Raw genomic sequence first — 16,235 nt, forward strand, 5'->3', positions numbered from 1 at the left:
AATAAGAGCGAAAAAGCCGTCGACGCGTCGGCAGGCGCCGGCCGATGCGAGCCGAGCCGAACGACGACTTTTTCGTCCTTATTGCGTGGACATAAAGCTTTTTCCTATCGGCTTTTGCCGAATGCGCGTCGATATATCAGGGGAGACCCTTATAGGATCACTCGTGCGTCTGTCTCTCTGTCCGTCTGTCACAGCCTATTTTCTCGGAAACTACTGGACCAATTAAGTTGAACTTTGGTACACATATGTAAATTAGTGACCCAAAATGACATGTTTTTTTTTATAATTTTAAAATACATAGGTTCGAAGTTATTTAAGAAAATAGCCAAAAATTACCATTCCCCACCCCCTTTATCTCCGAAACTACTGGGTCTAAAATTTTTAAAAAATACACAGAATAGTTCTTTACCTATAGATGATAGGAAAACCTATTCGAAATGTGCAGTCAATCGTGAGTTGGACTTATGTACGGAACCCTAGAAACGCGAGTCCGACTCGCACTTGGCCGGTTTTTTTTAGAGATAAGCTGGGTCAATCAAATTAGATTTATTGCAGGAATTAATTCGCAGCAAGCTGGAAATCGTCTTATTACCTTCATTCGATTTTAAATTAGTGTAAACCGAGTTTGCTCCATTCCAGGAGTTGTGGAAAAAATTTTGCTTTTTTGCAGTTTTTTACTAGTTCGTAAACGGTACCTACGTCCGACGGAAAAATTGCTCTAATCATGATTAAAACTGACATCTGAAGATCTGAAAAGTACCTTTATACGAATTCGCACACGCAGTCAAACATTGTAAAAAATGGCCGCCACTTAGAATTTCTTTGTTTTTTGGTAAAATAGTGTTAAAATCCGATACATTTTTTACGGCTACAAATATAATGACCACCAAAAAATACTTTGGTACCCTAAATAAAAAAATCATGCTTACCAAAAAAAAATACTGAACACCAAAAAAATAAGGCCTAAAATTACAAATGTACCACCATTTTAATTACGACTGCACTTCAAATTGTATTCGAATACCAAATATATTGAATGATTACCAAAAATCATTAATGATCACCAAATCTTGAAGACCAAATAAATGCGATATTTTCACCTAAATAAACCACTATGATACCAAAAAAATTATACATATTACCAAATAAAGTAAAATGATGCCAAAATTACTAGCCCCTCCCGCTCAACCCCCGTACCCCGCACCGCATAACTTAGGTAGGCATACTGAAATGCTACTAGAAAAGTATGTTAGGTTAGGTTTGTACTGCTATCAGTAAAGTGGGCTAGGTTAACACTGCGACCCTTACAGAAACGAATTGCTACTAGAAAAGTGGGTTAGGTTAGGTTTGAACTGCGACCCTTACAGAAAAGAAATGCTACTAGAAAAGTGGGTTAGGTTAGGTTTGAACTGCGTCCCTTACAGAAACGAAATGCTACTAGAAAAGTGGGTTAGGTTAAGGTGGCGACTGACTTGTAACATTTCGGTGTAATGTAACGTGTTACAACCCGAGCATTACAACAGTCAGTGCAGCGAGCCGAGCCGCTCGACGCGAGCACCGCGTGCTCCACTCAGCTGTCGGTTTTTACGCGAATCCCTTTGAGTGTTACATTACAAGTCAGTACAGGTTCGCAAGTCGCCGCGAGTGCACTTCTTCCGTGATTGTGCTTTTGGATAAATATGGAATGGGATAAAGAGAAAGTTCTATTATTTATTGACAAATACAGAGATAAAGAAATACTGTGGGACCCCACGCACGGAGATCACTTCAATAAGTTTAAAAAAAACGATGCGTGGGTAGAATTATCCGAGGATATGAATATAACGGTTGAAGAGGCCAAGAAAAAAATTACCAGTTTACTTGCCTCACTAAGAAGAGAGAAGGCTAAAATAAAGAACAGCACTGGAACGGGCAAAGGTAAGTTTAAAATGTTTTTTTACGCGTCACTGGGCCTGGGCCCCGATTTTTGAGCAAGTGAGTGATTCGATATCACGTTTTTTCCATACAAAAAAACGTGATATCGAGTCACTCACTTGCTCAAAAATCACCCTCCAGGGCGGTAAGTGAGATTTGCCGCGGGGTAGCGGCAAATCTCACTTACCGCAAAGGACAAGACTTAAATTCGAACCACGGGCGGTAGGTAATAAACAGGGAGCGTACCTTTCGTGCCGATGATAGCAAATTGACGTCACGTTGCATATAAATATGTAGGATAATTCCAGTTAGTGTTATTGTAGTCATCAATCATTAATCATCAATCGTTTATTCATATGTGTTACATACATCATAACTATCATGATGAATGATTGATAATTTCAGAAAAAATTGTATCATCCTATATGCAACCTGACGTCAATTTGATGTCATCGGCATGAAAGGTACGCTCCCTGGTAATAAAAAAAGGCCTCAAATCGCTTGTTTATAGTATTTATTTTTAAAGTGTCCTAATGATATTATTTATTTTTCAGGTGCCGACGAAATCTATACTAGTACATGGTTTGCATTTAAACCATTACTATTTGTGTTGGACCGAAATAAACCACGAAATACAAATGATACGGTAAGTTTTTCTAAGTATATCTTTCTTGCCAGTTCAAAGCTCCCTCCCGTGAACAGTATTCTGCAATTTCGTGGCGTATTTGTTTCGCTGTTGTACTTGTTCTACGCGGTCGCCTCTCCAAAGCGAAAAGGCTTGTAAGTTCGCTGTCGTTTCTCCAATTTCCTGGTCTAACAACTCCTTCTATTTCATGATCAAATGTCCCTGAAGGTGTGTAAATGTCACTGGATTCATCACTTTTTCTGAGATAGTTATGAAGATGCGTTATTGCCATTACTACTGAAGAGGCGTGGTTTGGTTCTAATAACATAGGCTTTCTTAACACTCGAAAAACTGCTGAAACTATACCAAATACGTTTTCCACTACTCTTCTCGCTCTGCTAAGTCTGTAATTAAATGTTCTCTCTATAGACCCTTTTGCATGGAATCCCGAGTAAACTTTCATTACATTTTCTGAAAGGGCAAAAGCTTCGTCACTAATGAAATAGTATGGGATGTCTAGAGTTCGCAAAGGTAATGGGTTGGGTTCAGGAATATTTAACGATTTATTTTTTATTCTTTGACAAAGTTCAGAGTTGTTAAATACACCGCCGTCCGATATTCTTCCTTGACATCCCGCATTTACATATACAAAGTTGTATTTAGCGTCAACTACAGCAAATAATACGACGCTAAAGAAATTTTTATAATTATAAAAATCACTTCCACTATTCATCGGTGATTGTATTATTACATGTTTGCCATCCATAGAGCCCAGGCAATGGGGGAAATTCCATAATGTGTCATATTGTTGTACTAAACCTTGCCATTCCTCAGGTGTTGTTGGCATCTGCAACAACAATAATAATATTTTTTTATGTATTTTTTAGTTAAACCCCGATGAAGAAAGCGAGCAACGTGGTGCGACCGTGGATACAGTTTTGGACAACGGGTCACATACCGAGCGACCGATTCATGTCGCTAAAAAAAAGAAAAAAGCAGTCATGGATCCCGAGGAAATAATGGCTTCTACATATGACATTTTAAAAAAGACGTCAAGCGAGAAAAGTTCGAAAAGTTTGGACGAGTGTGACAGCTACGGAGCTTTCATTGCAAACAAATTGAGATCGTACTCTAACCAGACCAGAAACTACGTACAACACCATATTTCAAATATTTTATTCAATGCTGATCGGGGACAATATGAACCCAACTATGGTTACGGTTATTCGACTCGTCAAGGCTATTTTTCTACGCCTGGACCAATTCAAACTCATTCTACAAGAACAACAACTTCGCAGCAATACAATTATTCCACACCTTCACCTCAAATGTCGGATTGCAGTCAAGATAGTGCTGGATTACAACGCCCAGATACTCACACCCTCACTTCAGCCCGCAATTATTCGTCACCTTCACCTCAAATGTCGGAGTGCAGTCAAGATACTGCTGGATTACAACGTCCAGATACTCACACCCTCACTTCATCCCAACGCAATTATTCCTCACCTTCACCTCAAATACCGGAGAACAGTGAAGAAACTGCCAGGTTCTTGTGAGAATTTGGCGACTTGATTGATTAGATATATAGAATGTGTAAGTCTTGGTTTCCTATTTTCAAATTACATTTTTAAATAAAAAATAACTAAAGCACATGTTGGTTTGCTTACCTTTATACAATTCTTCAATACTTTCACTATTGCTTCACTGACTTCCTTTACTATGAAGCCTATTCTCTGTCTAGAAATTTTAAAAAGATATTGCAAGCTTGTAAAAGAATCTCCAGAAGCGTAAAAACGTAGTGTAACTGCTAGCCTATCTGTAACAGATATAGCTTTTCTCAATCTTGTATCTTGCTTGCCCACTAACGGTCCAATTAAATTAATGAGTCGGTCGAAATCGGTAGACGACATTCTAATAAAGTTTCTGTATTGTCCAGTAAACTCTTGGTTTCGAAGAATATTCATTATATTCGTATCATAGTTCCTTCTTTGGTACAAATTAGATATCCAATATCGTTTCGTTTTTTTCTTCTTGTATTTTAGATAGCAATAACTTAGTACAATAAGTGAAGCACACGCGACCTCCATATCCGACATTTTGAAACAGAATGGAGCACAAACGAACAGAGCGCTCAGGGCGAGCGTTCGCCGCGTAGCTGTAATGTAACTGTAATGTAACACGATCGCCGCGAACGATACATTACACCGAAATGTTACTAGTCAGTCGCCACCTTTAGGTTTGAACTGTGACCCTTACAGAAACGAAATGCTACTAGAAAAGTGGGTTAGGTTAGGTTTGAACTCCGACCTACACAGAAACGAAATTCTACTAGAAAAGTGGGTTAGGTTAGGTTTGAACTGCGACCCTTCCAGATAAAAAATGCTACTAGAAAAGTGGGTTAGGTTAGGTTTGAACTGCGAACCTTACAGAAACGAAATGTTACTAGAAAATTTTGCTTTGCTTTAATAGGATAGCAAGATATAAAATTTGGTTATAATTTTACATTAAAATGGAGTTCTAATTTTGGTGGTCATTTACTATTTTTGGGTTTACAATGATTATTTTGGTGTCATTTTATTTAATAGGATAGCACGATGTAAAAATTTGGTTATCAATTGACATTAAATTGGGGTTTGAAATTTGGTAATTATTTACAATTTTTGGGTTAATAATGATTAATTTGGTGTCATTTCCTTAAATAGGATAGTAAAATGTATTAAAATTGGTAATCATTTCACATTAAAATGGTGTTATAATTTTGGTGATCATTCATTATTTTAGGGTGGTAAAGTAGATTTTATTGGTATTAAATTTTATTAAATCTGGTGATCAGTTAAATAGCAGCCTTTTTTTACTGTGTCTGATCTACAATAACTTTGCTGGTAGTGACATTGATTTTGACGGTGGATTACTTCTACATCGAGTGGTTTTGTCAATCCAAAGTAAAATGTATCTACCAAGGCTCCTAAAATTTATCCACCTGGATAGATGGAGCAAACTCAGATTATACGCATTTAGGACCAAATGAAGGTATGATATCCAGCTTGCTGGGAGTTAATTCTTCAAAACGCCTTCAAGTCAAAACATTTTATCTAATTTGATTGGCCTAGAGAGAAAAAGCCTCAACGGAATTTTCCTTGCGCCCTTTTTGCAAATTTTCTCAGCCTTAGCACTGTATTTATATTAAAGTAAATTTACCCCCGACGGAACGGAGACTGTTCAATTATATTAGAGTGTGAAGCTGTGTTACAAGGTTGCCTGTATAATAATTGTACATTTTCAACATAAAAATATACAGTGTGTTTTCTGTAACAGTAAGGCTACCATCAGTTTGGCATTAATGTAAACGCTATCGTGAACGTAATTTACTTTCTATGCATCTCGCTCGTACTGACATATTAGTGCGAAAGAGATATATAGAAAGTAAATTACGTTCACGATAACGTTAATGTCAATGCCAAACTGATGGTCGCCATACAGGAGCAATAAATTAAACTGTAGGCTGTACTCCTCAAACTGACCAACATTTGTGCAGCAACTTTTGAAAATAACTCATGTTTTGATTTTTATTACACTTTAAAATTTATTCTAAGACGCAATTAATTGCAAATTTTGTTATGTTAAAAGCGTGACAAGTAACGGCAAACACATTGATGTGAGCGTACATTGAAGGCAATATTTATTCTATGAAAAAGAGGAAGTCTAAAGGATTCACAATTTTTAAAAGTTGCTTAACAAATGTTGGTTTGAGGAGTTCAGCCTTTAGTTTAATTTATTGCTCCTGTTACAGGAAGCACCCTGTATAAGTACCTATTTCTTATGCAGGTACATAGAAAACACCCATAACTAACGGCCTCCTAGCCTAGTCGTTAGTGACCCTGCCTACGAAGCAGGAGGTCCCGGGTTCGAATCCTGCTAAGGGCATTTATTTGTGTGTTCATCACAAATATTTGTTCCTGAGTTATGGATGTTTATATGTATATAAGTATTTGTAAATATGTGTATATTATATATATCGTCGTCTAGTACCCACAACACAAGCCTTATTGAGCTTAGTGTGGGACTAGGCCGATCTATGTAAAATGTGACGTCCCACGGCTAAAGGTACCGACGGTTGGCGCTTACGCTTATTATTATCGTCGCTCCAATATTATTGCAGCGCTATGCGACGTAAGCGCCAGCCACCATAAAGTACCTTTTGTCGTGGAGCGTCACAAATTGTCTTATAATTATTTTAATAATAACTCATTAAAATACCTATTTGTGATAAACACACAAATGCTAGTAAATGCCATTACCAGAATTCGAACCCAGGACCTCCTGCTTCGTATAGGCAGCATACCTATTAGCAAAGAGAATAGATAGTATAGAGGGCTATTGCCAAAGTAAAATTTTGTAGTCACGGTTCATTTACTGCCATCTATCGACACACGATTAAAACTTAAAATAAAATTGAAAATGTATAAATCAGGTATAAATTAATCGAAATATGTTTACGGATAAATGATTTTTAATTTTTATTGTTCCATACTGACCCATGTTCTTTCACTGATATGTGTTAAAATTGTTAAATATCAAACGGTGTCGTCAACGCCAATCTAGCCGGGAATAGGCCAAAGGTGTGAGCGCCATCTATTCTATTCGAGAATGACTTTTTGTTGATTTCCGAGGCACGTTTTTTTCTTAGACTTTATTTATCTTATACGGAGTTATATACTTATATCTCTGCTATTAGGCTAACTAGGAAAGCCGTTGACATTACAATCGGCTAATAATAACCAAAACCATAAGAAGGGTAAAGTTGGCTCGACAGAAAAAACCCCGATTTTCTTTTTATTTGATACAAAAAGTTCAAGATTAAAGGGATCATTTTTCTTATAGCTGTGACACCAAATAAAATCTAAATTTAAAAGCGAGAAAATATCTTAAAAAGTAAATTCTGCTCAGTGAACTGTCTGATTACATGATGAAGATAATCTTGCTCTTGTAAAATAAATATGAATTTTGCTCGCAGAATTTGAAATTGGTTGGGGTCGGGTCATTGGTCTGAGCGAAGACGTGAAAGGTTTTTTTTAATGGCATCCTAGCCTATAGTTCGTTTTTTTTAGCATTAGAAAGAACTTGAAAGAAGGTAAGCGATCTTGGCATGTCTTTTAAATGAAAAACGCTTTTTAAAAATCAATAACTATTACTTATGAAAGCATAAGAATATAAATGATCATATTAGATTCATAATTGTTACATATTTGCCGTAACTTATTTTTAAAAAGTGTTTTTCAATTAAAAGACACATCAAGATTGTTTACCTAATTTCTAATGCTAAAAAAAACGAAGTATAGTCGGTAGTGACTCGCGGCTCGATTCGGGAAATGAATTAGAGATTCACTAGATATGAAAATATTTTTACATTCATCTTCCTCGCGTTGTCCCAGCTTTTGCCACGGCTCGTGCCTGGGGTCCCTTTGGCAACTAATTCCGAGAATAGGCGTAGGCACTATTTTTACAAAAGCGACTGCCATCTGACCTCAACCCAGAGGGTAAACTTGCCTTATTGGGATTAGTCCGGTTTCCCCACGATGTTCTCCTTCACCGAAAAGCGACTGGTAATTATCAAATGACATTTCGTACAGTCGTAGAGGAATATAGTAAGACAAGAGAGCTCACTCCATATATCAGTTTTGGTACCAAAAATACTAATATTTTCACAGTCGACATCTAGCATCGAGTAGCGGAATTATCAGTACTTTAAGTAATAGTAGTAGTACTGTCCAGTGACAATAGATGTAGCACCGACCGGAAAGTCTTATGTTGTTGAGCATTAGACTTTCGTACCAAAAATACTAATATTTTTGGTACCAAAACTGATGTATGGAGTGAGCACTCTTGTTTTACTATATTTCTCTTACTGTATATGCCGTGGTATGGTATAAGTATGCTCCGAAAAACATCATAGGTACTGATGTTGTTTAACACATGCGTGTAAGCAGAGCGTCTGTGGAGTCCGCCGTGGACACAGTTTTGGAGATTGATATCACTACGAGAAGATTAATTAAAATATAGCACATATACGAAACGTTATTTTATTTTCCCCATACGACATTGACACAATTATTACATGACAGATTATTGCTTCGAGTTTACTATGCAAATCATAAGTAAATAGTTTGAATACCTCAGCTATTAAAACTCCTTTAACAGGTACGAGCCGGGGTTTGAACCCGCGACCTCTAGATTGCAAGTCGCACGCTCTTACCGCTAGGCCACCAGCGCTTTGACAGCCTCGGAGTAATTAACAATGGAGACGCCATGTCTAAAATTTTCGGTACAAAATAGTCTGCCGTTTTTTGCGGGGGAGGGGCACATCAAATGTATAGGTACGTCATGTCAGATAAACGTCAGTCCATACATATGATTGACATGTGGTTGACCATTGGCCGCCTATTTTCGACAGAGGGGAACGCCTGTTAATGGCGGCTCCATTGTTAATTACTCCGAGTTGACAACAAAATAAGGGTATTTCCACCTTCCCTGTTTTCCAACACAAAATAAAGGGCCCAGAGTAAAGGTCGCCCGACCTCTTTGTTTTTAATTTTGCCGGCGACACAGATCAATTATAATAGATGGAGCAACGTTTTTTGAAGTTTGAACAAATGTTTTTTGAAGTTTGAACTCCGCTAATTTCAAGGGTACGTTCCCAGGCGTAGGTAAAATAAGTCCTCCTAAAGACAGAGTATTATGCTTGTTCATTTGAGACTGATATATCGTTTCTATATCTATTAATTGACGTATCATAAAGTTCCAATCGGGCCGAGAGTCACTACCGACTGGGCTAGGACGCTGTTAATAATATTTTTTATACCTATATATTTAAGAAACAGATATAAAAAACCCGGGCAAGTGCGAGTCGGACTCGCGCACGAAGGGTTCCGTACCATAATGCAAAAAAAAAGAAAAAAAAAAGCAAAAAAAAAACGGTCACCCATCCAAGTACTGACCACTCCCGACGTTGCTTAACTTTGGTCAAAAATCACGTTTGTTGTATGGGAGCCCCATTTAAATCTTTATTTTATTCTGTTTTTAGTATTTGTTGTTATAGCGGCAACAGAAATACATCATCTGTGAAAATTTCAACTGTCTAGCTATCACGGTTCGTGAGATACAGCCTGGTGACAGACGGACGGACGGACGGACGGACAGCGAAGTCTTAGTAATAGGGTCCCGTTTTACCCTTTGGGTACGGAACCCTAAAAAATACTTACTCGCAGTCGTAATCTTTGTAGCGCTGGTGGCCTAGCGGTAAGAGCGTGCGACTTTCAATCTGGAGGTCGCGGGTTCGAACCCCGGCTCGTACCAATGAGTTTTTCGGAACTTATGTACGAAATATCATTTGATATTTGCCAGTCGCTTTTCGGTGAAGGAAAACATCGTGAGGAAACCGGACTAATCCCAATAAGACCTAGTTTACCCTCTGGGTTGGAAGGTCAGATGGCAGTCGCTTTCGTAAAGACTAGTGCCTACGCCAATTCTTGGGATTAGTTGTCAAGCGGACCCCAGGCTCCCATGAGCCGTGGCGAAATGCCGGGACAACGCGAGGATGATGATGATGATGAGTCGTAATCCTTGTCTATTTATTTATGGCATATAGTTTAAATTGCATAATTACATTAGCGATCGGACCGGTGGTCCGATAGGTTGCAAGATCGAGTTTTGCCGGAGACGAATGTGCGTGATTTATTAAATTTTTCCTTTAACTGTCCTACGAGCATTGACTTAAATGAAAGTTGCTTTAATAATGTACATATGGCTCTATTCTTTTTGTCCCAAATTTGAGCCTGTAGGAGAGGACAGGTTAATAATGTTAGTATATAAATTTTCAGTATCGCTCGCAGACAGTTCTGCTTGATAAAGATTTTCCATTAATCTGTGTTCCCATTCTGTTTTTGATATAACTGTAATATTATTTGAAGAAATCATAACTTGCAAAGGGCTTCAGTAGGCACCTTTTTAGGGTTCCGTACCCAAAGTGTAAAACGGGACCCTATTACTAAGACTCTGCTATCCGTCCGTCTGTCACCAGGCTGTATCTCACGAACCGTGATAGCTAGACAGTTGAAATTTTCACAGATGATGTACCTATTTCTGTTGCCGCTATAACAACAAATACTAAAAACAGAATAAAATAAAGATTTAAATGGGGCTCTCATACAACAAACGTGATTTTTGACCGAAGTTAAGCAACGTCGGGCGGGGTCAGTACTTGGATGGGGGACCGTTTTTTTTTTTGCATTATGGTACGGAACCCTCCGTGCGTGAGTTCGACTCGCACTTGCCCAGTTTTTTATACTTATTTAGTTTATATGTGTATGTTTAGTTTTTTATTAGTTTTATGTTTAGTTTATGTATTATTTTAATTATAAAATTAATTTTGTCACTTGCAAAACTACTTGCAATCTACGGGAGGTCGTCTATTCTCAGCGATCGATCGGCCTTGGGCGGTGTGGGGATGCGACAGAAGACCAGCCTTTTCACTCATACAGAATACAATTTGACCTCAAACTATGTAACAACAAGTTTATAAGTTTTGTTATTGAATAAATCTTATAAACAAATTGTAACAAAGTACAAAATTGTATTACATTTTGTATCTTAGTAAAAAACAATTAACAGACGCACAGATCAATGGGTTCCGTACTCAAAGGGTAAAACGGGACCCTATTACTAAGACTCCACTGTCCGTCTGTCTGTCACCAAGCTTTATCTCATGAACCGTGATGACAGTTGAAATTTTCTTATGTTTTTGTTTGAATTTTTGTTATATTTCTGTTGCCGCTATAACAACAAATATTAAAAACAGAATAAATTGAATAAGTACCTAGGTACCTATTTAAGTGGAGCTTCCATACAATAAATGTGATATTTAATGCCGTTTTTCCCATAATGGTACGGAACCCTTCGTGCGCGATTCCGACTCGCACTTCACCGGTTTTTTAAACTTTCACTAAGCCTTCAGATTCGTTGCCGATGGAAGTATTCTCTCATTCCCCGCATAGTAACGCCTATAGTTCGCTTTTTTAGCATTAGAAATAAGGTATGTTTACCTACCTTGATGTGTCTTTTTATCGAAAAGCACATTTTAAAAATAAGTTACGGTAAATATGTAACAATTATGAATCTAACACGATTATTTATATGAAAGCAGAAGAATATAAATGATCGTATTAGATTCATAATTGTTACATATTTGCCGTGACTTATTTTTAAAACGTGTTTTTCAATAAAAAGACTAGAGATGCACCGGATATCCGGTTACTATCCGGTATCCGGCCTATCCGGCCATTAGTTACCAAGCAATGTTACTATCCGGTATCCGACCGGATAGTAACATTGCTTGGTTTCGCAGTAAACAAATTGGATGAACAAATTGGATTTAAGAATCAGACACGGTCATAATCGTACTTGTTTATTATTTTAAAACAATTTAATCATTCCACTGACTTGAACGCGCACTCATTTCGAACCTAGAAATAAGTCCGCGCGAACCTTCACTAGGAAACAGGTCAAACCATCAGAATGCGCACCTGAAAATCCGAAATGTAGGTATAGTTCCGCTGGCCGAATATTCGGCGGACGGATACCGGATATCCGGCCGATGGTCAGGCCGAATATCCGGTATCCGGTATCTGGCCAAACAACTATCCGTTGCATCTCTAAAAAAGACATCAAGATTGTTTACCTTATTGCTAATGCTAACAAAACGAACTATAGAGTCTAAAAAACTGAGTAGGTAAATGTTCTAGAACGAGGACTGGAGAGACTCGACTTTTCCAACACTACGTACCATATGCTTGCTCGGTCCAGCAAATGGCGCATTACCCACATATTGCGTGTATATTGGACTAAATTGGCCCCGGACGAGATTTATCGGGCCCTTTAAGGTCTGCAACTTTATTTAGCTGACATACTACACACCGCAATATTAAGCGTTAAGGCCAGTCCAGACGGGATGATCAATTCGACTGAAGACTGTGGTCAGTTCAATTAATAATATTAATATTTAAGAGCCCTTCAACGTGCACACTAGCGCCACAACTAAATAATCGTGGTTATCTAACCACGCGGCAGCGTGTCAAGCCAAGTTCAAGCAAAGGAACTGACTAGCCAGCGCCAAGTGTAATATTACACGAACCACTTGGTGCCACTTTTGACCCTTCTATTTAAATTTAACGAAATATATTGAAAAAAGGGGGCCGCTACGTACTGTATTGTGTATTTAAGTACCTTTTGAATACATCAAACTAGTTTTTGTGTTGCTGGTTTCGTCGATCTAGGAACTCAAAACAAAAACGGCCGTTTTAAATTTGGACGCATAGATTGACGAGTTGCACTGTGGTCACGGAACGACTGACGTCCCAGCAAACGTCAACTTAGATATAAATAAAACACCACGGAACTATCCGAAATTAGTTTATTAGTAACTCAGCTGAAACGTCGGAATTTAAGGTAAAAACAATGACATTAGTTATATCGCGATAGACCCTTAGATAGCTTGTGTAATTAAATATGTGTTAAAAACGCGAGAATTTAATGTGTTAAAGTTCAGCCATTTCAACGGTGCAAATAATATTTCTTCGACTATATACATTTCGGAACAACTTTTCCCATTCAGTCCTCAATTCCTTCCATTCTGCAAAATAGTTCACCATGCGCGGCCGCCATTACACTAAATCATATCCCACCTGTCACTAGCACTCCCGATATTTGAAATTTCTCTTTCGCTCTTTAGTTATTTTAAATAGTGGGAAAGGGACAGATGTGCTGAGGAACAGAATTTTAGTTGGTTCCAATTGCAATTGAATCTACTCGTATTAAAATTAGCTCGTGTTGAAGTTAAGTTGAAATTGTGTCCAAAGTATTTATGTGAATCAGAATACTATATAAAAACCGGCCATGTGCGAGTCGTACTACAACATGAAGGGTTCCGTACCATTACGCAAAAACGGCAAAAAAAACGCGTTTGTTGTACAGGAGCTCCACTTAAATATGTACCTATGTGCCTATGTTTAATCATAGAGAAATATAGTAAGACAAGAGTGCTCACTCCATACATCAGTTTTGGTACCAAAAATATTAGTACAGTGAAACCTGGTTAAGTGGGACCTGGATAAGTGAGAAACCTCTATAGCTGACGCCCTGGTCCCGACACTTTAGCACTGAATTACCTCTGTAACTGAGATAAAACGAACCTCTATAACTGGGATTCGTTGTTGTGATTTTATAGTCACATTTACCTCTATAACTAAGACAGAGAGTGTATTTTACCTCTTTTACTGAGACTATACTTATAAGATTACATTTTCCTTATTGTTTTTTAGAATTTTATAGGGAATTGACTTCTGTATCTGAGATAACGTCAATCTATGACCTCTCTAACTTGGACTTCATTGAAAAATTTCCGTATTCTTACTAACTCTTATAGTCAGTTTTTTTTAGCAATAGAAAGAACTTCGCAGAAATAAGCTTGTGGTTCCAAATCCGGCACTTTTAGCGGTAATGATTTGAAGTAAATTATATGTATTGACCATGCCACAATAGATAATTCAATAATTATTAACAAATAACGAGCCTGATAAAAACTGCACGCTTGCTTCTGTGGAGTTCTTTCTAATGCTAAAAAAAACGAACTATAGTCTATCCACAAATTCCGCATTTGCCTAATTATGTCTAAACAACTTCAAACTTTGATTTAGTTAATTTATGTAAGTAGTTAAAACTACCGAAACGAAAGCTGAAATTTTGATAAGTAACACGAAAAAATAAATTTTAATTTATTGAATTTCTAATTCCCAATGAAGTCCGTATCAAATTTAATTTAATGTTGAAATATCTATCCTTTGGAGAATCATTCAAAATAAAAGCAAAAAAATATTTATACAGACTTAAAAAATATTTAGGGACAAGGATTATTTTTACCTTATTTATTTTTAAAGATACCTAATTCCTAATTACCTTAATAACCACCTCTATAACTGATATATACTCTATTATCACCTCTATTAATGGAACCCTCTGTAAATGAGACAGAAATTTATTTGTACCTGGCTAACTGGGAGCCTGGGTAAGTGGGAAACCTCTATAAGTGAGACAAATTTACTCGTCCCTTGAGATCTCACTTATCCAGGTTTCACTGTATTTTCACTGTCGACATCTAGCATCGAGTGGCGGAATTATCAGTACTGCTACTCGATACTAGATGTCTCTCGAGTGGCGACCCACGAAAATTGTATTGAACAACAATTTACAACTAATATTAGAAGCAAAAGGAGTTGAAAATTCCGGTTAATCCGTTTATAATATTAGCTGAAAATTGTTGAGCATTAGACTTTTCGGGCGCCGCTACATCTATTGTCAAGTAGCAGTACTGATAATTCCGCTACTCGATGCTAGATGTCGACTATGAAAATACTAATATTTTTGGTACCAAAACTGATGTATGGAGTGAGCACTCTTGTCTTACTATATTTCTCTATGGTTTAACAAATAAAAATATTGATTGACTGATTGATTACCCTAATCTAATTTATACAGACGACATTCAATACATGATTACAATAAAAGTGTAAAAGGCAAAATATCTTAAAAACATAGTTAATTATAAAATTACATATAGTCAGACCGTAAAAAGTCTGCAGCGATTTTGATAGCCCACGCAGTGCAAGTGTCATTTTAAACGTCAAACTTCTATGAAATTATGACGTATACATAACACTTACACTGCGTGGGCTATCAAATCCGCTGCAGACTTTCGGCTCGATTCAGAAAATGTATTAGATCTCTACTAGACCTCAACAAGTTACGATATGGATAATTTAAAGATATTTGTAAGATAGATATGTCAAATTTGACGTTTCCGCGATTCTGGAGGTCCTCTTGAACGATTTCGACAAGATAGATATGTCAAATTTGACGTTTCCGCGATTCTGGAGGTCCTCTTGATATGAACGATTTCGACAAGTTTATTTTATTTTATATAAGCCTATACGGTGTCCCACTGCTGGGCAAAGGCCTCCCCCCTTGATTTCCATTCGTCTCGATTTTGGGCAATCTCCGGCCAGTCGTTAAGATATGCGTCCAGGTCGTCCCACCATCTCCGTCTGGGCCTACCACATCCTCGCCCGTCTTGCGGCACCCATGCCGTACAAGTTATGACTTAGATATCCAAGTCACATCTAGTCGATATCTAATGTAAATCTAGTTGATCTCTATATCGTTTCTAGATCTTGTGATTATCTCGTTTCCCGAATACGCGTGTTTGTTTGGTGCGACGGTGCGACTATAAAATGATCGTAGCATGCTAAATTACTTACTATTGTTGTATAGTATGATATTGGATAGACATTAGAGAAAGCAGTTTTTTTTTATTGAGTTGACTATAAGATTGTATGTATAATATATGTCTATGTGTGTTGTATGTATATGTCAAACCCGACCTAAAATTGGATCTCGTCGCGTTTGTGTTTTGATTTCGTGATAGTCTAACAACATTTCATTTTGTACAAAATGCAAATAGGTTTGCTCTGGAGGTGGGCCATCCATAGACGTCGCATTTTTAACTGGCACCGGCAAGCGCGATAACCCATCGGCGCCATTCGCGTCTGTGCGCACGTATTCTATGTCGTAGGTATATGCCGACAGCTTG

The 16,235-nt window shown here is 37.6% G+C and overlaps 3 protein-coding genes across 4 annotated transcripts in view; 2 read left to right on the forward strand and 1 right to left on the reverse strand.

Annotated features, from left to right (window-relative positions):
* LOC134676589 (uncharacterized) overlaps positions 1–16,235 on the forward strand; it is a 270,423-nt gene that overhangs the window by 171,344 nt on the left and 82,844 nt on the right. The window lies entirely within an intron of this gene.
* LOC134676523 (uncharacterized) lies at positions 1,675–4,110 on the forward strand. The gene is made up of 3 exons (XM_063534909.1): positions 1,675–1,917; positions 2,469–2,560; positions 3,427–4,110. The coding sequence occupies exons 1-3, from the start codon at positions 1,680–1,682 to the stop codon at positions 4,093–4,095; spliced, it is 999 nt and encodes a 332-aa protein (XP_063390979.1). The 5' UTR covers positions 1,675–1,679; the 3' UTR covers positions 4,096–4,110.
* Positions 2,412–4,773, reverse strand: LOC134676522 (uncharacterized). Of its 2 annotated transcripts, XM_063534907.1 has the most exons (3): positions 4,207–4,773; positions 3,291–3,386; positions 2,800–2,943 (listed from the first exon to the last, which is right to left on the reverse strand). In XM_063534907.1, exons 1-3 carry the CDS (start codon positions 4,633–4,635, stop codon positions 2,938–2,940), a joined length of 531 nt encoding a protein of 176 aa, XP_063390977.1. In that variant the 5' UTR covers positions 4,636–4,773; the 3' UTR covers positions 2,800–2,937. The 2 variants fall into 2 exon arrangements, with proteins under 2 accessions (XP_063390976.1, XP_063390977.1); XM_063534906.1 differs by having other exon boundaries at positions 2,412–3,386.

Source organism: Cydia fagiglandana, chromosome 24 (assembly GCF_963556715.1).
Source record: "Cydia fagiglandana chromosome 24, ilCydFagi1.1, whole genome shotgun sequence".
Taxonomy (NCBI): Eukaryota; Metazoa; Arthropoda; class Insecta; order Lepidoptera; family Tortricidae; genus Cydia; species Cydia fagiglandana.

Coding starts and splice junctions, on each gene's coding strand:
- LOC134676523 (XM_063534909.1), top strand. CDS start 1,680: ATGGAATGGGATAAAGAGAAAGTTCTATTATTTATTGACAAATACAGA. Junction 1,918..2,468: donor CAGCACTGGAACGGGCAAAG/GTAAGTTTAAAA, acceptor TTTATTTTTCAG/GTGCCGACGAAATCTATACT. Junction 2,561..3,426: donor CACGAAATACAAATGATACG/GTAAGTTTTTCT, acceptor TGTATTTTTTAG/TTAAACCCCGATGAAGAAAG.
- LOC134676522 (XM_063534906.1), bottom strand. CDS start 4,635: ATGTCGGATATGGAGGTCGCGTGTGCTTCACTTATTGTACTAAGTTAT. Junction 3,387..4,206: donor TATTGAAGAATTGTATAAAG/GTAAGCAAACCA, acceptor TTGTTGTTGCAG/ATGCCAACAACACCTGAGGA.